Source organism: Physeter macrocephalus, chromosome 14, assembly GCF_002837175.3.
Source record: "Physeter macrocephalus isolate SW-GA chromosome 14, ASM283717v5, whole genome shotgun sequence".
In the NCBI taxonomy this organism is placed as follows: Eukaryota; Metazoa; Chordata; class Mammalia; order Artiodactyla; family Physeteridae; genus Physeter; species Physeter macrocephalus.
In genome coordinates this window covers 17,256,320-17,281,016 of record NC_041227.1, presented here as the reverse complement: position 1 = coordinate 17,281,016, position 24,697 = coordinate 17,256,320, and the positions used below count along the sequence as shown (strand labels likewise).

General features: G+C 41.4%; 1 protein-coding gene across 8 annotated transcripts in view; it reads right to left on the bottom strand.

Moving 5' to 3' along the window:
- Positions 1 to 24,697, bottom strand: part of CHD6 (chromodomain helicase DNA binding protein 6) — a 228,940-nt gene that overhangs the window by 125,440 nt on the left and 78,803 nt on the right. For all 8 annotated transcript variants that reach the window (XM_055090837.1, XM_055090842.1, XM_055090841.1 and 5 more), the window contains one exon: positions 14,660 to 15,180. In XM_055090837.1, coding sequence (XP_054946812.1) covers positions 14,660 to 15,180 — 521 coding nt within the window. The remainder of the gene's footprint in view (positions 1 to 14,659; positions 15,181 to 24,697) is intronic.

Genomic DNA, 24,697 nt, shown 5'->3' with positions numbered 1-24,697 from the left:
AGCCCCTGAGGAGGTTGTAATGACAGAATTCCTACAGACCACCTAGAGCTATAGCCCAATGCAGCAGATGGATGCTTCTTGAGAGAGGTGGAAATGGGCAAAGTCCATCCACCCTGGAAGGCCCTATTAAGATGGCAACATCTCTAATAAGGCTTTTCAGGCCCTGCTGGCTGATAAAATCTCTTTTCTACACTCCCAAGCACCTCAACTGTGCTTTGCATAAGGTATTCAAACATTAATCTTTCACCAAAGTTAGTCATTACACGTGACACCAAGCTCAGAACCACAGAGGACGTGGGATCCTCTGCAGTGGCTCGATCAACATTTGTTGAATGGATGAATATTTTACACTTCTCTGAGCTGTCCTATCAGACTCTTAAGTTCCCAGAGGACAGAGAGTATGCACTTGATTACGTTTTGTATTCCTCACAGTGAGTAGTCTTATACCTAAAACATACTAAGTATTCAATATTTACTGGAGAGATAGATGGATGCATCAATGGATAGATACGATTACGTGTCATCGGGGAGATTTGGGAAAACACGTTTGAGCAGAGATATACACAGAATTTTGATAGACAGAAAAACAGGAATAATAAAAATTACAGCTAATTCGTATATAACACCTACTACATGCAGGCACCGTTCTCTAATCCTTTACACGGATTATTTCCTTTACTCTTCACAACAACCTTATAAGGCAGATAGTATTATCATCTTAATTTTATCAAGAGGCACAGGGAGTTAAGATTTCCAGGGTAACATGGCTAGTAAATGGTAGAGAAAGTATTTAAACCAGGCATGCTCGTAACCACCATGGCATTCTTGGGGAATGGAAGAGTGTTAAAGGCACGTTTAGTAAAAGACAGCCTGTGTGGCTGGATGACAGGGGAAGTGAACAGAAGCACTAAGTGATGGAGCTGGAAAGAAACCAGGAGTACACGAGGATAGAGAGCTGAGACTCACCCTGTGTGAAAAGGGCATGATGGCAAGACCGGGCAAGAGGGAATGAAGACCTAGGTGAGATATGCTCAGTGAAAACTCATCAGTGAAAAGGATTTGAAAGATCCAGCAGAAGTAGTACCAGTAAGTCTTGGCAGAATGTGCAGAATGAGGAAGAGCCACGATTACTGTTATTTCCCATCAGGTGAGTTACCTGGAAAGTGTGGGGGAAGACAGGGACACCACCTGCCTCGTTCAGAGAAGGGAGATCCAATAGGATGAACCCGTAGCGGGATAGCACCCAGCAACAATGGCGAGCACCCATCACATGAGTGCAGACCCAGCCCACCCTCGATTCCCTAGGCTGAAGACTGGCTTCCCTATCAGCAAAGTTCTTTATGAAAATTTTTTTGAGGAAATGAAACTCAAGGGATCCTGCCATTTTATAGAACTGTACATTTTAACAAGAGACCTGTGCTCTCAACCCAGGGAAAAATGTACTTCTTATCAGTTTCAGGACAGGAGACTCACGTGTAACAGTTTAAAAAGATGCCAAATTTTCACAGGAATATTTATCTCATGTTACATGGCCTCTCACTAAGAAAATTACATAGCAATTTATATTCTACAAAGCACTTATGTGCTTCTGTCTCATTGAAGTGTTACAACCACGGTTCCATGAGGAAGCCAGGGCAGATGAGCTCCATATTCCACATACGGAAACAAGTTTAAAAGCAACAAAGGCCCCAAAGTTAGCAGCCGAGCACAGGCCTGCGCTCAGCTCATGTGACTCACAGCCTGTCACTGTTTATACCATATCATGTTTCCTGGCTCCATTTTTTTTTTTTTTAACCGCAGGCTCCCTTTCAATAAATGCAGAAACTTCAAATCTCCTTTAATCTTATTTGAATCTCAAAATTATGACCAAAAGAATTGTTAACAAAACTTTCCAGTGACCCAAATATACAGAAAAATTCATAAATCCATAGTTGGTTCTCTTAACAAAGGAAGGTTTGTGCTTAATTTTTTGGACACACATTTAAAGACAGCTAATATATCGAAAGTCACCATAATGATCACGTGCTCAGAACCCCATTTAATCTTCTGTAAAATCCTAAATCCTTCTCCCAACATCTGAAATCAATTTTATCTATCTACTAAATATAACTTCATGTTGGAAAACTTTGTATATGTTTAATCTTCATTTTAAATATTTGTATATAGATGGGCTAGAAACATGCTTCATTGTGAACTATCCCACTGAAAACTAAACCAAGCTCAAGACACAATTAAGGAATAGAACCTCCTCAAAATATTTTTTTAAAGGAATTTATTTTTTTATTTTTATCTTTATTTTTTGGCTGTGTTGGGTCTTGGTTGCGGCATGCGGGATCTTTTGTTGCGGTGCACAGGCCCCTCTCTAGTTGTGGCCTGCGGGTTTTCTCTTCTCTACTTGTGGCACATGGGCTCCAGAGTGCGTGGGCTCTGTAGTTTATGGTGCATGGGCTCAGTAGTTGTGGCACATGGGCTCAGTTGCCCCACGACGTGTGGGATCTTAGTTCCCTGACCAGGGATCAAACCCGTGTCCCCTGCACTGGAAGGCGGATTCTTTACCACTGGACCACCAAGGAAGTCACAGAACCTCCTCAAAATATTAAGCTTTACAACAAGACTTGTATATATTTGCCTTCCATGCTTTCAGAAACAAATTAAATGATGAAAGTAAGGAGGAACTGTAGACAGGAACCTCCAAAGTCCAGCCTGGGGCACCATGAGATTTCCTAGCCAGAAGCTGAGAGGGTGGTGGAGCAGAGGGAAACTTCTTAAATATATGTCAGTAAAACTGGAAAATGTCTAGAGACACCTGCTTACCTCTCTGGGGGTAAACAAGAAGATACTCTACCTGGGAAATCTTCAAAGTGATTTTCTGGAGGTTACCTTTGACAACGCAATCGATTTTGATTTCCAAAAATTCTTCCTGGAGCTCTTCTGATAAAGACAAATATCAGGAAGAAAGATTTCTTATAAGCTTATAAATGGGATTTTCAAATAGGACATCAAGAAAGTATCACCTGAATTCATCCTCCAGGAAGACTAGGTGAAATGTGTTTTTCCCGTCTTTGGAATGAGCTTTGAAAACGTTATACTTGAGTTTTATCAAATGAAGACATTTTAACCTCCACATTGCTATACTTACAGATGCATTTGGTCCATGAATGTTTTGTTTGCTCCTCAAAGTTCTACGTTCATCAAAAACAGTGGTCAAATAATATGTAACAAAACTATGTATGTATGTATGTATGTATGTATGTATGTATGTATGTATGTATGTATTACCCTTTGATCCAATGTATTTCTACGTTCATCAAAAACAGTGGTCAAATAATATGTAACAAAACTATGTATGTATGTATGTATGTATGTATGTATGTATGTATGTATGTATTACCCTTTGATCCAACAATTCCATTTATAGGAATATACTCTACAGATACACCTCCAACAATATGAAAATATATATGCACGTGGTTATTCAGCATTATCTGGTAATTTCCAAATAACAAAAAAGACTTAAATGTCCAAACATTAGTGCTGAATAAATGAGGATACATACAAAGGAGTACCATGTAGCTGTAAAAACAATTAAGAAAGAATTCTGTAAGCTAATATGGAATGATTTCTAAGATACATTGTTAAGTGAAAAAAGCAAAGTGCAAAAGAGTATAGTAATATGCTACTTTTTGTGAAAGAATAAAGAGGAAGTAAGAAAACTTGCATATATCTACTTACTTTACAGAAAGAAACACAAAGAGGATAAACCAAAAAACAATGATTATCCACAAGGCATAAGTGGAGGGAATGGGGTGGAAGGAGTGACATTTCTCTATCTTTTTATATAAAATCTGACTTTTGGAAGCATGTTACATATCAAAAATTTTAGAAAGGAAAGATGAAAACAAGCTGAAATAAATGAATCTGAGTATTTCAAATGAATAACATAACCACACTGAACAGATGGAAAAAAAATCTCATTAACTTATAAACACAATATCTGACTATATACTTTCAGCTTTTGGGAGAAGTAGGGAGAACAGCAAACATATCCTGAACTCTCTTTGGTAGGTGTATAGATGAAGCAATTCTGAAACCATTTTAGTTGTGGTATAGGATTAAACAAACGAGTAAATGTGTTGGTGTTAGGAGCTGTGGTTCTCACCCAAGAAGTAGAAAGACATAAATATGAAATGGTGTAAGGCAAGGAAGATATTGTAGGATGAATCTAAACTGGAGGCCTCAGTGTAATCACATGTTTTCTAAAATAAGTATCTATACGAACACATGCATATAAATGGGTACATATGCATTATGAATATATTGTGCACGTAGGTGTGTACATATGGGCATGTACGTATATGTACCTGTGTATGTCTTGTGTATTTTTTCCCTAGCTTTGACAACTGAAAGAGCTGAAAAGCAAAGATGCTCCAAAAGCAATGTGCACACATAGCACTCAGATTTTGGTTTCTAATACCAAAGTTCCTCACAAAAATGGCTGATTCCAAGACAGGGAAGTTATAAGATCAGCCTGAAACATCTTGTTTTGTCAGAGAGTAAAGGGAGTGCTCAACAAAATTAAGGCAGCGCGTCAAAAAGGCACAGGAGTCAGCTTAAAGAGCTCACGGTCACAACTGGGGCCATTTGAGCACCAAAGTAATCAAGGTCAGTAATGAATTATAAGCCATTGAAAACAACAGGAATCCATTCCAATGACAGATAGACAGATAAATAATGAATAAATGAGGGAGAAAGGAAAGCTCTTGCTTATAGAATACAAACAGTAAATGGAGAGGAATCGGTGGAGTTGGAAAATCATTTCGTAACCACTGTCGTAAAGATATGCACAGTCCAGAATCATCGAGGAATGCTAAATCTGGGGGGAGAACAATTTGAAGAGGAACAGGATATTTGCATGATCTTACAGTGTCTTTCCACAGATTGCGTATTAGTTGTACATAAACAAAAGCAGTAACTAGACAAATGGTTACACATAAGAAAATGGTCTTACTCCTAGGAAACATACACTGGGGTATTTAGGGATAAAGGGGCATGATATTTGCAACTCACTCTCAAATGGTAGAGGAAAAAACATATAAATTATTCTGATATATATCTATTCCACAGCTGAAGTATATACTGTTTGTTCAGCATCTTTTTGCTAATAATCAGTACTGATCCCCCAAACCACGACGGTGAACAGAAGGTCAGGTTGGGCTATGGTATCCTAGTTCTTTTACCACAGTGATGGACACATGACCCAGAGAGGCGAACCAGGGACTCCTTCCTTAAAAAAAAAAAAAAAAAAAAAAAAAGATTAATTTTTGGTAGGAGTGGGCAGGAAAATGAATCTCTTTCCTCCTAGGTTACAAGGCTGTTAATCTATGAGCACACAGTTACAGGCAGGCACAGTTCAACCTTGAGAAGGAAAGCAGTTGTCAAGGATGGAGGTGACACTCAAAGAGATGCAGAAAGGTGGGAGACAAAGATCTCTGTGGAATCCTCAATGGTATAGCTCCTGGTTCAGATTCCTTAAAACCACCGAACTCACTTGTTATTATTTTTTCTTTAACTTAATTCAAGTTGGGTTTATGTCACTTGTAACCAAGAGAGTTCTAAATAATACAAAGGCCGAATAATCTCACCATTTAATGGCACTTGAGGCTGGATCGAAGCAATGTAATTTTTATAATCCTCGCTTTTCCAGCTTTCAGAGTTAGCACAAACTAACTTAGAGGACAGAAAAAAATGGCAGACAAGATTTTAGAGGCTCAAAGTCCCTTTTTCAGTAACAAAACCCAAATTGATTTTATAATAAAACATATATCCATATATCCGCTTTAAAGAAGCATCTATCAAGTATTTATGACATGCAAGAAATTTCCAACATATAAACTATAGCATTCATGCAGGACAACTTTCGGGAATAACCAATTAACAGTTGATTAGTAGGCCTCGGCCCCAAAGCCCTTTCACCCTGTCTTCTACACAACTTCATTAGCCAAGATTTTATACATCTTTACTTTCTGCATTAGGAAAATAAGTACCTTTTTTGCCTTCCATATAGGGAACTGTACTATTAAATCACTAGACAGACAGGACTTCCTCAACTTTCCTCCTAGCTCTATCTCCAGTTCCCAACCTCCAGCTTTCTTTGCTAGAACTGAGAGTTAGAAACGGAGTGCTGGATCTGAGTATGAGTAGCAAAGTCTGGGTATGTGTCACAACACAGTATGAGACTCACTGCTATGAGTCTTTTATTACTTTGCCCCCATGGATTCCAGGTATTGAAAAAATTTAATCTACCAAACCAAGTGCATTATTTCAAAATGACTCACCTTCCCATTTTAAAATTAAATCTTATAAAATGTCCATCGAAGTCTTAGCAGGAAACAATCAGTTACTGCCACAGTGAGTTGCCTTTACCCCCAAATTCAGGATGACTGAAAACAGCTCAGAATGCCGATTACTGCCTCCGCAGATGTGCACGCACCTGCGGAGTCCAGCCCGGGATCCACTGCCCCACTTGAGGAACAACTCTCCAGAAAAGCTCCCGACCCAGGCCTTGCCACGGGCTCTGATCCTCTTCCCGGAAATACAGCACTGAAAACGTGGACATTACCCCAGAGAGCTCATTTGCACACTTAATCCAACTTTTACTTAATGCCCATATTCGTTCAGTCTATGTAGAGACAGCTGAGTTGAGCATATATTTTTTAAGATATTGGTTAAGAGACTTCCCTGGTGGTCCAGTGGGTAAGATGCCACGCTCCCAATGCAGAGGGCCCTGATTCGATCCCTGGTCGGGGAACTAGATCCCGCACACGTGCCGCAACTAAGAGTTTGTGTGCCACAACTAAGAAGGCTGCATGCCGCAACTAAGAAGTCTGCATGCTGCCACTATGAGATCCCACGTGCTGCACGAAGATCCCGCGTGCTGCAACTAAGACCCAGCACAGCCAAAATAAATAAATAAATAATTTTTACAATAGATACTGGTTAAAAGAAAAACATATACCCAAAACGAATGGTTTGGGTACAGATATAGTCATCTGTAGACAAAATGTGAACCATATCTCCTTGTCCTCAATTCCTTTAATCATATCATTAGCACCATCAAAACAAAGATTATACAAGTTTGTGACATTATCATAGTAAAAAATGAAACAAAAACATTACATACTTATAAGATGAAAAAAGCAGAGTTTTAACAGATAATCTTATTAAAAGTGATAAAAGCAAATGAAAATAATTTTTTTTTAATGTAGAAGGGCTTCAAATGAAACATACAATCACCAAATCCCACTTTCCAGGGAGATTTGCTTTTGACTGATACTTAACTCCAAATATGTTCATGCCTCTAGTTCCTTATTTATCAACACTAAGCAATAGCTACTCACATCCTGATAAGAAAGTTGATGAATTTAGACCTCATATTATCTCCCCTATTATTCTACTCAAGTTTTTTTAATGAATTCTTTTAGTTTAGGCTACCGTGTTTTAAATTTGTATTAGTCCTTTCTTGTTTTCTGACTGTTCCTTTTTCGTGATAACCCATTCCTGTTTGCAGACAAGACATCATCTTGAATCTGAGGATACTAACTTAAAATCTTTACAAGTCCTTTTCCTTGAATTGTTTCTTCTGAGGACAGTTGTCCTGGTCATTCCTCTTTTTCCTGCTTCTTTGCTGCTTTTCTTCTATGGTCTCGGGATCGTTGGTAGAGTATTCCTTTTTAAAATGAACGAGGTTGATAATGCAGGTGGTTGATGAGGCTCTCTGCTGCTGAGTAAGTCACTTTCTCCAACAAGCCTCAGTTCTGAATGGGAGGCCTGGCCTGGTACTCTGCATACACAGGTGGCTGCCCCTTTCTCACCCTTTTAGGGGTATGGGAAGGGAAAGGCAGAGAAGCCTGGGCTCCTGTGCCCCCTTGTTGTGGATGCCAGTCTCCACTTGGAGCCTAGACCCTCTTCCAGAGAAAACTGCTCAGTATCTTTAGAGTAACTGTCTGACTTCAACCTGGAGCTGACAAATCATGCAGCTACTCTGCCGAAAGTCCCTTGATCAGCCACCTCCAGTTCTGGCCCTTCTCCAGGGCTGCCAGGGCCATTGTGAGGAGGAAGCACTTCTACCTCTGCCACAGACATAGCTCCTGCATGTGCTCTGAGCTGGAACTCCCTCCGCAGTATTCACCCATCAGTGTGATACTAAGGGTCTCCTTCATCCCGAAATTCATATCATCTCTTATCTTCGAAGAATTTATTCCCTTCTGTTCTTCCTGTCATTTCATTAAAGATCTGACGAAGAAGGGAAAATAAATGTATGCTCGGCCTACCATTTTAAAACTGGAAATCCCACAAAGAACATTTATTTAAATACCATTTTGCTTTAAGTCTTTTCTCATTTATTAATTCCTTTAATAACTAGCTCAATACTGACCTCTTTTAAGGGACTCCCTAGACCAGAACCGAAAGACTCTATTTTTTGTTTTTTTTTTTTTCTCTTGGCCGCACCATGTGGCTTGTGGGAGCTCAGTTCCCTGATCAGGGATAGAACCCAGGCCACGGCAGTGAAAGCCCAGAATCCTAACCACTAAGCCACCAGGGAACTCCCTAAATACTCTTAATCCTCTAAATCCTTTCAGCTAACTCTATATCCAGTTATACTAGATTCTTTCATTTGTTTATATTTTTCCCTGTTTTTGGAACACTTGCAAGGCTGTTTCTCTAACTTGAGAAAGTTCCCCAATGACAAGGCTCATAGATGATACCCCTGGGATACCTTCCTTCCTCCACTATCCCATTCCCAACAAAAGTACGCATAAACAAAACAAGGCACACAGGAGGCAATAAATACATACTAGATAAATAAATGAGAAGGTATTCATCAAGCATTTTTGTTTAAGTAACTGTTTCCTTACAGACTGAGTAAAGGTCTACTATACACCAGACCCTAATTCAGAAAGCCCTGGGAATTACAGAGTAAGCATTCCAGGAGCTCCTAGAAAAACAGGAATGGTGACTTAGTCCAAAGCTTCAGAGGTGGTTCTCTGACATTATCATTTAGATTTCTTCCCGACTTAACATAAAGCCCAGTGGGTTCCAAGCAGAGGGTCTCTACTCAGAACTCATTCATGTCTTTATATTTGTCTTCTTTCTTCTAATAAATGATCAGAATACACAAAGTCTCCCAACGAAAGAATCTTGTCAACGGACACTCTTGAGCCTCCATAAAGATCTGCACGCTGAACAAAGACAGGTGATTGACTTTCGAACAGTGAGGCAGAGCTGAACTGGCTGAATTTTATTACCCCTCCTGCAACACAGTTATCAGCTGACTCACCGCTCAAACAGTGATATAATCAGGTTTGGGGCTTACCTTTCTAGACGCAACCATCAAAGACAAAAATCAGAAAACGTAAAACCTTCCCATCAGGATGTTATCAAACCTACGAATTTGGGAGGAAGATCTGCTCTGGGCTGAGAAACCCAAACAAATGGGGGTAAAAAGCTGAGGCACAGAAGTTGGAGCTAATGAGACCATTCATTTCTTTTCATCGTTTTGGTTTTTTCATTCCTAGCAAATGTTAGATAGCCCTCCACTTGGGCCAGCCCACTGATTCACTTCTTAATTTTGAGAGAGAACATAAACCATTCTGACGTGTGGAAATTCCAAAACTTATGCTCTGCCCTCAACCACCAACATGGACACCAACACTCAAGACCCTGGCTTACAAAGGCAACCTCCAGCTCAGTCAGAGCGCCTGGCTCCCGGTTTGAGAGGGCAACCCAAAGGGCCACTGACCTACCTCCTGACGCCCTCATGCACACTGGAATGGCCCATCTTTCCTGCTCACCAAGCCATGCTTTAATGCCATGAAGCTGACTTTTACTAAAGGCCATTGCAAAAAAGAAATATGAAATTCACAGGCACATAGAAGCATTTGATGTAAAAAACGGCTGAGGACAGTATCCACTACGTCACATTATGTTCTCAACTGGTAAAAATTTGACTTCCCTGAGGAACTGGCCCAGTGCTTTTCTAATCTCAAAGCATTTTCCCAAAGCCCTTATCAACATTACCTGACCTCGCAAACCTGAGGCCTGCCTTCCTCTCTGAGCCCCTCACTGAAGCTATGCGGGCCGTGGGTGTCCATGTATGTACAGGTCTGTGCATGTGTTTGTAGGTGTACATGTATTTGTGTATATCTTCTTATGCCACTGGCCCCATCCTCTTCGGGAAAAAGTACTATAATTAAAAAAGAGTAAAAGCAAATAAACTATACTTGTGAATTTTAAATTTCAGAGTCAGGGAAATGACAGAGAGCCTAACTTGGCTTCCTGGAGGAGCCTTCTTGCTTTTTATATAATAAAGGAGTGAACTAGGCTCACACTCCAAGATAGTTTGGAGGGAAAGGCAGAGAGGGTAGTTTTTTGTTTCAACATCTTTATTGGAGTATAATTGCTTTACAATGGTGTGTTAGTTTCTGCTTTATAACAAAGTAAACCAGCTATACATACACATATATCCCCATAAGAGAGGGTAGTTTTTGGTTTTGTTTTTTTAAAGGCTTCTCCTACTTGAGTGTTTTTATCCGCTAAGCAGTAAGTGGATATTCGTCACTACTAATATCATCCTTGAAAAGGAACATCTGCTAGACTCTGTCATATGTTTAGGAGGGGAACTGTGTTCAATTATCTATCTGCCGCCTCAAATGCAAAGAGAAACAGCATAGGAAAAAGCTGGGGCCATCTTAGTCCTTGAGAGGATCCTATGGAGTGTGCAAACTAAAATCCTGTAGAAGAGGGGCCGTTTCCTACAAATAAAAAACCAATTTCTCTGACACTGGAATCGCCCCACTGTTATCCATTCCTGACCTTCCCTAGCAAAGTGAAAAGAGGCGCAAAGCTGTGGAGAAAAAAGTGGGTTTCAGTCAGGTGAGCCTGGAGCCAAATCTTGACAGTGCTGCTCATTAGCTTGGTGCCTTGGACAAGTTACCTTGAAGTTTTCATTTCTAAAATTATAAAATTTATAAGAATAAAATATTTCATTATAACCACCTACTGTTATTTAACAATGGGATCTTATATGGATCTCATTTTCAGGGAGAAGAGCTCTACCCATTTGTTCTAAGAAAACAAATTATATATATAAAATATTTTAAAATAATATATAAACCACACACACAGACACACAGACACACACTCACACTCCCCTTCTATGTGTCCAACAACCAACAAACCTCTCTGCTGACCAAGCCCAGGGACATAAAAGACACAAAGTACGGTGGTCCTGACCTCAGGCACTTCACTTTTGTTGAGGAGACAGGTCATACATACAAGAAAATACTGGTTTATGATTGAGAGACAGCCTATTGCAGAGATTAGTGTATAAGACTGGGAATCAGGAGGTCTGCGTTTATGACACACCCTTGCAAACAAGTCACTTCTTTGTGGGTCTGTCTCCCTGGCTGCATGCAGCAGGGCTGGACTAGATCTCTTTTATTCTTCAAGGTCTAAAAGTCTTTGATTTGTGATACAAGTGAGGCCCCAAGGGCTGTGGAAATTCAGAGGGGACACGCTAGCACAGGGTGTGGGAGCTCTGTGGAGGAACTGGGTGGGACTTGCACTCAGAGCTGAAGAACGGGAAGGACTTGGGAGTCTGAGAGGAGGACAAAGGACATCATGTTGGAGAAGAGCGATCCAGAGGAGCAGGAGCCAAGTACCTTATTTAAGGCCTAAGGAGATGCATCTAGCCGGCCAGGTCTGCTGCCAGAGACCAGAAGGCAGGGAGAGGTCAGACCCCAAAGGGTTTGGATAACAGAAAAAAGGAGTCTGGATTTTGTCCTGGAGGCAGTAGGAACAATCAGAAGTGTCTAAGCAGGTATAATTGTTAGAGGGAATCCCATCTCCCTGCCCTCAATGTTTTCATGCTTCCCTACTCCCAAGGAGGGAACAATACCGGACACATATTTTTGGCCCTTCTTAGAATTCCTCTCACTTCCCTGATCTTCTCTGACTGGGGAACTATGGGACTGGTGAGACTTAGGAAAAGGAATGAAGCACCCAGGGCCCAGGGTCCTCCCTCTGCTTCAGGGACGCGCCTGCAGTTCTGGTGGCTAAACTCAACTGAGTGAGTAACAGGAAGCCCGATTCCGGCCACAAGCCAGTGCAAGTTCTTCAATCTGGCCCATCAATAATAAAGCTGATAACTCTATCTCCATCTCTGCTGACTATTTCCCAGCTGATTTGGAAAGGAGAGAGGGAAGAGGGGGTTTGATTGACCATCACCACCAGCTACAAACGTAAGTAAGATAACAGCAGGGCTTCAGAAAGATTAGCCAGGTGGCAGCTGGCAAGATGGACTGAAGCAGGAAAAGACCAGAAGCCCTCAAATCAGCTGTGAAGCTCCTCCAATAATCCAAGCACCCAGCGAATCATCTGTAACCACAGAGTGTTATCCAGGGGCTAATCAATAAAGGCTCAAATCAAAACATGTATTTAAGCCAATCTGCAAGAGAGTAAATCAAAGAGCACAAAAAATAAGACTTAATTACCAACATATTTTTTATCAACTAATGTCCTTTCAGAACTAGAACTGCTTTTGCTCCCTAGTGGGATCATAAATTAAAGGAGTCAAAGCAATTTTATAAATATATAAAAGACAAGAAAGGCTCACCAGTCCAGAACCCTATCTGGGCTACATGGAAGAATTCCATGATGTTAACAGGTCAGTCTGACACAGCCCCCACATCAAGGACGGCTGAAAGCCTCGTGAAACCTGTCCACATTCCCAAAGAGATAACCAGCCCTATCTGTTAGCATCCTCTCAGAGTGTTTCTCCTGGATTTCTAAACCTCAAGAGGTTCTGCTGTCTTCTCAGCTGGCAGACTCAGAAGCACTTCTCCAACGCACTTATATTTTATACAACCTAACTAGATCAAAACCATTTCCCTTAATATTGCTATGCATACATTTGACATCCAACCTTGTTTGTGAAATGCCTCCTCCTCACTGCCCCCAAATGGAATCTATGGCAATGTCTGTATACCCGTCACCTTGTTTCATATCCCACACAAAGTAAATACGAATTCTTTTAAGAAGAAGTTGATAAAATTGTAAGCACCAGACACCAGTGGCTAAAGTGAGCCCTGATACCTATGACTTTCTACTGCCTCTAGACACAAACCAAACTCCTTATTAGAGCTGTCAGACCCTCCTCTAACGGCCCTAATTCTAAAACACCATCCTTGAGGATTCTTCTTTGTTTCCTGTAATAGCCAAAGTAAGTCACTCCACTAGCTCATGTCTGAATCTCCTTCTTCACACATGCTGCCACACCGAAGAACCTCTTCAGCTTCTCCAAAATAATTTGGAAAGTTTTTGGCAGAAGACAGAAACTCCACTCCACCCACATCAGACATCAGTGTGTGCGCACGCGGTTCACCCAGAAACAGGGCCCATACGTTGCTCGTTAGTCAGACTCCTGATTTTACCTACTTCTTTTGACCTTCTGGTGAGGTTATTTTATGTCCATTCACTGTGAACTACATTCCTGGGATCCCACCCAAGCCTCTATGATAAACAAAAGGTAAAATCCCCTGCCAGGCAGAAGGGAGTGAATATTATAAGGCAGTTTTAACTTGGATTAGAAAATTATCCATCTGGTCCCAACAAACTGTCCTTCTGAAAATGAACCGAACCATAAAATAATTTCCAAGTAGCAGCACACGCCACCTAAAATGCTTTCTCTCTTTAAAATGTACTTCCTTTATGCCTGACCCTGTACAGGTCTGATGGCCCCATTACTTTATATTCTGTTAGCAATTGCATCAACCTCTGCATCTTTACGGGTGCTCCTGGTCTATACTCTGCCTCTGCACTTACATTTTAGAAACTTAAATTCCTTAAATTCCCCTTAAATATATAGAGGTTATATATTTTTTATTTTGTACGTCCTCAAAAAGTTTAAATATTCTCCACCAAGAATTTAGAAAGGGACGAAACGAAGAACATTACATTTGTATACAGATGACAAATATTTAACTCCCCGAATAAAATGTATGGTTGGATCCTGACAGGATCTACAGCCAGGGCCCCCAACAACACCCTGGCAGCCAATCTGTCCCCACGCCCTCTGCTCTCTCTACAGGTCACTACGGTCTGTCTCCTCTGGTCTCAAGGACTCACCGTTTCCTGAGCACCTGCTGACATGTCAGGCACCGTTTTAGATACCGAATTAGAGAAACAGACCAGGCGTGGGCCTGCACTAGAGAGCTCGCAGCCCAGGGGAGCCAAGTAGCCCTTTCCTGCCTGGAACTCTGCGCACACCCACGGCTCTCCCAGACCCCAGCACTGTGCGCCCTCCTGACAGCTGCTCCTCTGCCAGCCTACACTGCGGCCGTTCCCCAAATCACTGCCCTCCCCGTATCAGACCTGTGACGCCCCTTCCCTGACACCCTGTGTGTGCTAACATACTTCACTTCTCCTTAATCCAAAGGGAATGGCAAGAAATTGCAGGCACAGTATTAATTAAGGAGGTAAGAAGGTGGTTTACTTTGGCTGAAAGTGAGGAAGTCATGTCCAGGGGGGCTGGAGTAAGGCCAAGGCCAGCCTCTCTGTGGAGGCAGAGCCCGGGGCTCGGGACAGGAAGAAAGGGACGCACCTGGCCTTCTTGGACTTCGTCCTGGCTGCAGAGTCAGGGCCGCTCCTCTTCTCTTTGGCCTCCTTGGGGCCTGAGGCCTCCCGGGGCTTCCGCACCTTCTTGGCCCCGTCCTTCTGCTTGGGCTCCTTGGGCTCCTTGGCCTTCCTGGGCTCCTTGGCCTTCCTGGGCTCCTTTGGCTCTCTAGGTTCACGCTTCCTCTTTGGCTTGGGCTCCCTGTCCTTGCTTCCCTTTGCTGCCCCTTCTTGCTCTCCTGGATCCTTTTTCTTCCGTTTCTTCTTCACGCCAGTGCCTCCTCCTCCACTGTCCTCTGTCCCATTATGGGATGTCGTTTTCCTGGGGAAAAGGGTCTCAGCGTCCTCCTCAGCAGCATACAGGTCCTTGTGGGGCAGACAGGGACAGGCAACATCTTCCGTTTTCTCCTCCTGATCAGTGCTGTGGTCAAACGGGGAGGGGGATTTGTAGTCAAAATTGACAGAGGCATCAGACATTGGGGAGTGATTCAGAACTTTTAAATTTGACAACTGCAAAAGAGAGAGAGACAAGCATATTACTCTTCCACGGCAAGCTTCACACAAACAGTGATATTAACTTTGAATGCATGGACTTGTTCAACATCTCCTGAGTGCCTGCGATGTGGTAGTTCCTCCTGTGCTAGGTCATGGGCATAGAGTGGCAAACAGGACACACATTACGTTTGCTTTTGCCCTTGTGGAGCAAGGCCCTTGTGGACTAAGTGGTTAGTATATTATGTAGGTAATTTGTATGTAAAAACCTGAAGGATTTCCATGTTACGTGTAGAAATCTGAAACACCTTTTTAAGCTCCATTTCTAGAACTGGCAACAACAGTCTCCCACAAAATACCTTTAGATTCTGCTAGCAGACACGAATCCTAGGCACACTGTTCTGACCCCGAGTGGCATTATCATGCTGATATACAAGTTACTGTTCAAATGTTTTCATGAATAAAGGTGATGTCACCAGGGTGATAAGGATGTGGGGTCAACCTCAACGTGTTGCTTTATTTCCCCAAATCTCTGCTCTCACATATCGTCAAGCAGCATTAACATTCACCTGGTTTGACTGTCAATGAGAACTTCTGGATCATTCAAAACTATACCTTTTATTTTTAATTAAAAATAGTGTTCTTCTGTATGATCATCTAACTCTGTCACCAGACTCAGCAGCAGATAACCTTTGACCACTTGCAAAAGCCAACTAACATACGGGAGGATGCTTTACTGTGATACATGCCTTTAGAAAGAGAGTGTCATAGGTGCTGAAGGCAACGCTAAAAAGAACATTTCAAAGCTGTTTTGGAGCACCACCAAATAAAAGTGAAGCCTCCTAACATGACAACTTTTAAGGAAACATCCCTTTGGAAGCAGAAGGTATGTCTCATGTTTTCAGGCCTGGTGTCACAAAGTACATTTGTCATTTCATAACAAGGCTGGGGTTGCCAATAATCTGATAATAACGTGGGTGCTAGTTTCAGGGAACAAAGAAATAACTTAGGGAGAGACAAGCAGGCTTTCCAGGAAGATGGTTACAATCATCTTTGGATGACGGCTTAGGACCAGCCCCATTTGTGAGTAGCTTGCTCTCTTACCAAGGGGCCTGGCCTGTGCTGAAGGGCACAGACACTTGCCAGATGGTGTGGTTTCTCTCTGGCGTTCTGGTTACCAATCTCTGCTCAGACTTCCTGGCCCACCCTGGAACTGACGGGGAGTGCACAACTCAGCTGCGTATTTCCCTGCTGTTCTTCCCAGCTCCCTTTCATAGTCTGATACTCCCAAACATAACACTGAGAATCCCAGGAGAAAACGATGAAAGAAAAGGAGGATTCTTTTGGATTTTTTTATCATAAATAAAGTCCAGTGTCATAAACAAGCCTCACTCCAGAGGGAACTGGTCATTCTGGCAGGACTCACTACTTGTGGGGGAAAAAAAGGGAAAACAATTCAGTTTGACTACCTCATTGCTGATTCAGTGCTTCAGGCTTAGGAAAAAGAGGAGCTAAGTAGACTTAAAAGAAATTTAAATCAATCAAATACAAGAAAATGGTTTAGATGGTAAATTTTATAATTATGTGCTTTCTACCACAATAAAAAGACAAAAAAAGAAGGGAGGGAGGGAGGGAGGAGGGGAGGAAGCAAGGAAGGAAGGAAGAGAGAAAGAGAGAAAGAGAGAGAGAGAGAGAAAGAGAGAAAGAAAGAAAGAAAGAAAGAAAGAAAGAAAGAGAAAAGTTTTTGTTAGTTAGTGTTGTTTTCACAATACTTACCACTGGGTCTCATTCCAGAAAATGTGAGGAAAGGAAAGAAAAAGAAAGAAAGAGAGAAAGAAAGAGAGAGACAGAAAGAAAGAAAGAAAGAAAGAAAGAAAGAAAGAAAGGGAAAGAAAGAGAGAAAAGACAAGACAGCAAGAAACTCAACAGTATGGTAACAGGTACCCAGTTAAAGCTGGGATCCTATGACCGCATAACCATCCCTGGGATGTTACTTAATTATGTGCCAGGGACACTTGGCCCTCAAGGAATAAGTTTTTGCTTATCATGCAAGGGTGAACGCACTAAAAAAGCAATAGATACAGGTTTGTTTATTAAAGAGGCTTTAAAAGACAATACGCTGAAGACCTAATTCCATCAAGGCAGCACTCTGTAGGTCAAAGTGAGACCCTCTCCTCAACTCATACCTCGTGTCAAGGTCTCTCTTTTTGGGGCTCTCCAAAAAGCTGAGCAGGTAGCTCAGGCAGGCGTGGTGGTGACTGGATATTCAATCATTAGGCAATAACAGTAACAGGAGCTAGCAGCTACTGGACAGACATCAAATGGATATACTTGGAATTATGCAAAGCATGTTTCATGACATCTCTAATCTTTTCAACAATCCTACAAACTTAGCACCATGCTGCCTATTTCGTATATGGAGAAATGAACGATTATTGATGCTAAGTGATGTGCCCAAGGCCATACAACTAGTGAGCAGAGAAGCCTGGATCTGAATCCTCTGGCCAAATGCTTGTTTCGTTGAGTATTTCATGACATGTCAGGGAACCAGGCCACCAGACCAGCATGATGACACTTGGTTAGAAACGTTAAATGTGATGGTGTGCACAACCGCTTTAGGAAAAGGTCAGGTAGTTCTTTGTAAAACTAAACACATACCGACCTGAGGTCCCAGCAATTCTATTCCCAGGAATCCTAGAGAGTTGTCTAGTCCACTCCTCATTCTACAGATAAGATAATCTGTTTAGAGATTTAGGTTTAGAGAGAGAAAGCAACTTGTCAAGATATATTCCTAGGAAGTTGGTAGAGCTGGGACAAGACATGCGGCACAATCAGCCAGTGTTAAAAAGGAGGAAGTGTTCCAAAAGGCAGATATTAGTAACCAAAAAAATGACATTATAATCTCGAAAGTCAATAATCCACCAGAAATGTTTTTATTTTTAAGGCAAGGCACCTTGTTGGGAGCCTGGAAAAGATATCTGCTGAGGATTAAAAATATAAGACAAATATTTCTTCCATGTTTCTCAAGGTCAGTGGGGGAAAAGGCAAAGAGCCTAAATAAAGTCTTTGTTTCAACTTCTACTAAGAAGGGCATTAAATTACCATTTTGAAAATGGCCCTAAAAGGAACAGACTTCAGATGATGGACCACAGTAACAACATTTTACATTACATTGACAGTTTAAAGAGATGAGCATCTAGGAACACAAGGATAAAACTGAGAGAGACTGACTGATGAAACACGCAACAATGCTAACTCATAAACTGCGCTGATAGTAATAAAACACATTTCTTTGACTGAAGATCATCAACCTACAATATTCCTAGAAAAGACACTTAAAAATGTGAATCTAGATAAATAAATAGGTTCTGGGTCAGTTGTAAAGGATTTAAGAACTAATGGAAAGATTACAGCCTAGGTCAATGGTTCCCAAACAGAGATCCAAGGACAAACCTGGGTTATCCCCCTAAGAATCACTCAAGTACTTGAAAGTCAAATTAGAATCTAAGAAAATCATCCAGGCTACAAAATGGATAGACCCTGAAAGAATTATGGTAAGTGAAAGGAGCCAAGCACAAAAGACCACATATTGTATAATTCCATTTACATGAAATACCTCAAACAGGCAAATCCATAGAGACAAAAAGTAGAGTAGAGGTTGCCAGGGGTTGAGGAAAAAAACAGAGTGACTGGTGATGGGCGTAAGGTTCTTTGGGGGATGATGAAATGTTCTGGAATCAGATAGTGGTGATCTTTACACAATCTTGTGAATATACTAAAACCACTGAATTGCATATCTTAAAAGTGTGGATTTTACAGCATGTGAATTGTATCTCAATTTTTTAAAATTCAATTTAAGAATATACTGAAAAGGGTCTTCTTCTATGTTGCCGGCAGGAGCATCAACTATTAAAAGATTTTTTGCAGGGGAGAGTAGCAATACTAAAATTTTAATTTTGGATATGCTTTTATTTAAAGTGAGCAATTTCTCTTTGAGAACATAAACTAAGGAAACATTTAGATCTCCAAAGGTTTATGTATAAGAATATCTGATACAGAATTATTTTTAATAGAGTAAAAAACTGCAGATACTCTATTTGTTGACCTTTAGGAAAACGCTTAAATTAACAGCACATCCATCATATAGAATACTACTACGCAGCCATCGGTACACAAAGTTTTAGTTGACATTTAAAAAGTGTCCACAGGGCTTCCCTGGTGGTGCAGCGGTTGCGCGTCCGCCTGCCGATGCAGGGGAACCGGGTTCGCGCCCCGGTCTGGGAGGATCCCACATGCCGCGGAGCGGCTGGGCCCGTGAGCCATGGCCGCTGAGCCTGCGCGTCCGGAGCCTGTGCTCCGCGACGGGAGAGGCCACAACAGAGGGAGGCACGCATACCACAAAAAAAAAAATAAAATAAAATAAAAAGTGTCCATAACATGTAGGAAAGTAAAAAAAGAAAACCTATGATCTAATCCCATTTTTGTTTTTTTAAGAAGGCTATATCAACATTAGCTTTTTAAAATTAAATTTAGGACACATACCATCATTATGTCTCAGAGATAAGATTGTGGGCAACTTTCGCTTCTTTTTTCAAAACTTTCTCAAAGTTATTATTTGTTTGTCTTTACCTGTTTCCCATGATTAGAAGGTAAGCTTCATGAGACAGTGACTTTGTGGTGTTCCCCAAGATCTTTGTGGCTTATAGTAAAACTCAATCATATGATTATTGGATGAAATGAATATTTTCAATATGAAAAAAAAAGAAAAAAGACATCTACAAAATTGTACATGTAAACAAAAATGACAACAGATACCTGTGTACAGAAGAAAGGATGGAAGAAAATAAACAAAATGTTAATCATTTGAGGCTGTGCAAATTTGGGTTTAAAAAATTTTTTTATTAAATAGACATCTAAATTTTCAATAATGAGAATATTGCTTTCAATGAGATACTTATAATAGAAAAATTTTCACATAGATGTAATAGAAAAATTTTAAAGACTTTAATAATGAAGGAAAAATTGTTTGCCAGACAATTCACACTCCTCCAAATCATCAGTATTCAGGAATCAAAGGCAGAATATGAGAGGCGCCAGCACTATGATTACATCTGACTGAGGGCAGGGCAGAGTGTACTTTGCACTAGGGCTGGAAAGGCCCCTGCACACCCTTCACCCAGAAGGGCTTCCTCCAACTTCAACCCAGAGGTGAGCGGCCCAGTGAGCCCCTGCTGCCCATCACTTCAGGGTCTTCCACCTTCCCCAGGGAGAGGAAAGTGTTCTCTGTGTAGACTTAATATCAAGAAATCAGGTATGGGCTTCCCTGGTGGCGCAGTGGTTGGGAGTCCGCCTGCCGATGCAGGAGACACGGGTTCGTGCACCGGTCCGGGAGGATCCCACATGCCGCGGGGCGGCTGGGCGCGCGAGCCTTGGCCACTGGGCCTGCGCGTCCGGAGCCTGTGCTCCGCAAGGGGAGAGGCCACAACATACCGCAAAAAAAAAAAAAAAAAAAAAAAAAAAAAAAAAAAAAGAAATCAGCTAAACATAAAAATAAGCAGACAAGCTTAACTAAGTTTGAGATCTGTCTTTTTTTAGAAGTCCAAATAACAAATATGAAAATACAAAATAAGAAGTAATTACTACTACTAATGAGTTGGTTTGTGGACATTTCAGGTGGCAAAGCTACTTTCCAATTAGAATTAGAATTGTCTTATTTTTTCACCTTCTCTTTCTCCTTATAGTTACCACCTGCCTGTGGAATACAGTAAAGACAGAAAACCCCACATATCCTTGCCTTTATCACACTGCAGCTGCACTGGGACTCATTCATTTGGCAAATAGATTTGTGCTGAGTGAGCAAGACCCATCTGAGGAGGGACAGGGACAATGCCAGTGTGTGCGTGTGTGTCCCCTCTGTGTTTGTGAGTTTTTTCCCTGTATTCAGCATATTCAATCCTTCCACACCCAGGAGTTCTGTGCTTTGGGTGAAGAAGCAGGTATTTCAATCCTATATGGCTCCTCACATGGTCACAGCTGGTTAGCACCAGGAGAAGAGATCGGTTTCAGGCAGAGGTGTCCAGGACGCTCTTGGATATACTTCCCAAGGGAAATGCCTATGAGAATAAATTAGACCGCCCAAGAAGAATGGATAAAGAGAGAAGAGGAAACAGGACCTAACCTGTGGAACACTAATACTTAAGGTCCCCAGAGGGGGAAGAACCTACAGGGTGAAGGAGCAGTCAGGTCAGTGATGTAGGAGGGAAAAAGGGTAAGAAAGTGTTGCTTCACAGAAACTGGAGGATGACAGCATTTTAAGACAGAATGATCACAGGTGTCAAATGCTGCTGAGGAGCAGGTAAGCTAAGGACTGAAGACTGATCAACAGATTTGACGATGTAATTTCTGCAAAGCCCCTCTACCCCAAAGTCCCTGAACCTGTCAGTCAAGTCTCCACCTCTATTTTCATATTTCTGCTTTCAAAACAGGATGGGGTGGTGGTGGGTTTTTCTCTTATGATGTTTCAAGACTCTTTGACTACTCTAAATCTTTAGGCAAAGTCAACCTAAACCTTGTTAATTCCAAGTGGTAACAAAAGCCGGGGGCAGGTAGATTATTAAATTAGATGCTGACAGGAAAGAGTTAGGAAGAGAGAAGGAAAAATACTTAATAAGTGCCTGTTTGTTAACAAATGTTGTTTCTAGAAACTACGAGTTTTTTTTCTCCAAACAACTATGGCTTTTACGAGCAAACCAAAAGCTCAAAGTGATTCAATTTTCTAATCTTTCAAAGTGCAATGATGGGGCTTCCCTGGTGGCGCAGTGGTTGCGCGTCTGCCTGCCGATGCAGGGGAACCGGGTTCGCGCCCCGGTCCGGGAGGATCCCACGTGCCGCGGAGCGGCTGGGCCAGTGAGCCATGGCCGCTGGGCCTGCGCGTCTGGAGCCTGTGCTCCGCAACAGGAGAGGCCACAACAGAGGGAGGCCTGCATACCAAAAAGAAAAAAAAAGTGCAATGATGTTTGCTTCAGCCAACCAAGGCTAAGAGAGACCTCTTCTAAAATGTTTTTGTGACATCTTCTAAGCCAAGTAGATCAACAAATACAGAGAGAATAAGACTATTTTCCTACCTCTTCCTTCCTGGCCCACCTGTAATTTCACTGTAGTCCTGGGTTACTAGAGTCCCTGAGCCCAGAACTTAAGCAAACCCTGGCCAATACCATTTCCACATACCAAGGCCCAGCAAGACCACGGCCTGGAGTTAGGAAAACTATGTGTGGGCAGGGAACGGTGCTTTTCATATATCTCGACCTTTAGTCACAGCCACTCTGAGTACTCAGAATTGTTTTGATATTTGAAAGATAAAATAGATGTCAGCAATGATCATTAATAATACCTGATTTTATTAAGGAATGAGTATTAGGCAATATACTAAGTTTCTTAAACAGATTATGTCTCAAAACAACTCTAAGAGGAAGTATATTATGGTTCCAAATATGACTCTATTTTATAGAGCAGAAGTTCAGAGAGGTTAAATAACTCACCCAAAGTCACACAGCTAGTGAGTACTAGAGCTAAGATTTGAACCCAGGTTTGACTCCTGGTTTTAAGAGCCACTGCTCTTGACTACTTCACGATACTGCCTCATTTTCTGCATACACCAAACTCACAATAAGAATTAGCAAGACTCTCTAACCACCTCTACTTTATTTCCATCATCCACTCCCCAGCACCACGGGTATCTCCCTGACCTTTCCCCCAGAAAACCATTAACTCATTAACTTTCCTCTTCTATCCATTTCTTTATAAATCCATTTGTTCCCCAGACCAGAATGGGATAATACATGAAGAATCAAACAATCCAGCAGAACATTTAAGATTAAATAAGTGATCTCTTTTCAACTCTAACCAGAAGGATCCCAAGATGAGGGTTAAAGAACATCAAATGCGGACTTGGCAGCTACCAGAAGACCTACAACCACCATCCTAAGAACACATTTTGTTAGCAGTGGGTACTATATTTCTGTTTTCCTCCCAAAATGAGAACTTTTGATCCTTGGTCACCACGTGTTACGTAGTTTCCCAAAACTGGCAAAATTTATCCAAAACCATATCAATAGTAAAGAGACGGGCTAACTGAGGCAAAAAACAGTGAGTTAACGAGAAAACCATAAACCATATCAAAAGTGGAAAGAAGTTCACTGCTGTTACTTCTGCTTTTTTCCCACAATACTCAGAATACTGGCTTTGGGCTACTTTTCCCAAGAGTGAATCCAAGTTAGATGGAGGGGAGGCAATTCTCTACAGTCACAGTGACACTTGTCAAATGTCACGGATCCTAGATCTTTTGTGGCCACTTTGATGTTGGCCCAAGGTCTCATTACCAGAGATTCCTAGACCTCTCTGGCCAGGACAGGAGATGAGGGAATTCTATTCACTGTTTAAAAGTGGTTGTCTTTATTCCAATGTTTTCTGCATGTAGACGGACTCAAAGCCACTTTATTCATAGAATTTAAAACTCAGCTGCTTATTTCTATTTTTAAAAAATCGTTTCGTGTCTGTTTCAGCTAGTGATATATTGAGTAATATCAGTAACATGAGCTGAAAGAACCACTATGTAATATATAATTATTATGTAATATTTTAATTAAAAATTGTATGTACTTAGACTACTATTTAGGTTGGTACCACAGATAAATACCATACATAAATGCCCTGGTAAACCCTAGGATTCTAGTCAGGATGTACCACTAAGGTCATCCAGCCCAAAAGCCCACTTCCTGGCCTCTGACACACAAGCAAACAGCTCTCCAGTCTCTTCCAGGAGTGGGGAGCTTAGTGCCCACAAGGCGCAGGCCACAGCTGGGCAGCTCAACTTCTCAGGACGGTCTTCTTCAGATGGAGCTAAAGCCTGTCCACCTATAACTCTCCATTCTCACCTACAGGTCCAGCAACACAGTCAACCTCTTTTCCAAGAGATGCTTTTAAATATTCCCTTCTTCAGGCTACGTAATCTTAGTTTCATCTATCATACCTCATGTTGAATGAGTCAACATTCTTTTACCATCCTGATCACTTTGCTCTGGCCTCTCAAGTATATGTTTCAGAGCACAAAATGAATTAGAACAAGAAAAACAAAAATATGTTAAGGTATATCAAAAGATAGGTTTTAGAGCCCGTGGATTGCTTTAGCATGCTCGGCAACGTCTTACAGTTCAGTCATCGGTATGGCCTGTCACCAGTACCTATAAGAGAAGCAGGATCAACTCCTCCACTTAATTAACTTGCTCCTCCACCTATCTAATATTAACTTTTAAATAAAAACTCTGCCCTGTTCATCAACATATACTATGAGGTGTAAATGAAAACCATCTAACTGAGGCTACATAATAACTGGCTGACATACCAAAGGTCTTAATGTGAACTTTCAAAAGAAAAGAACCTAAATTCATGTTGGGATAATTTTGGTAAAGAATGTTTTCATTGAAATGAAAGCTTACCTTAAATAACGTTTAAGAAATTAAATTTGCAGATTGTTTTA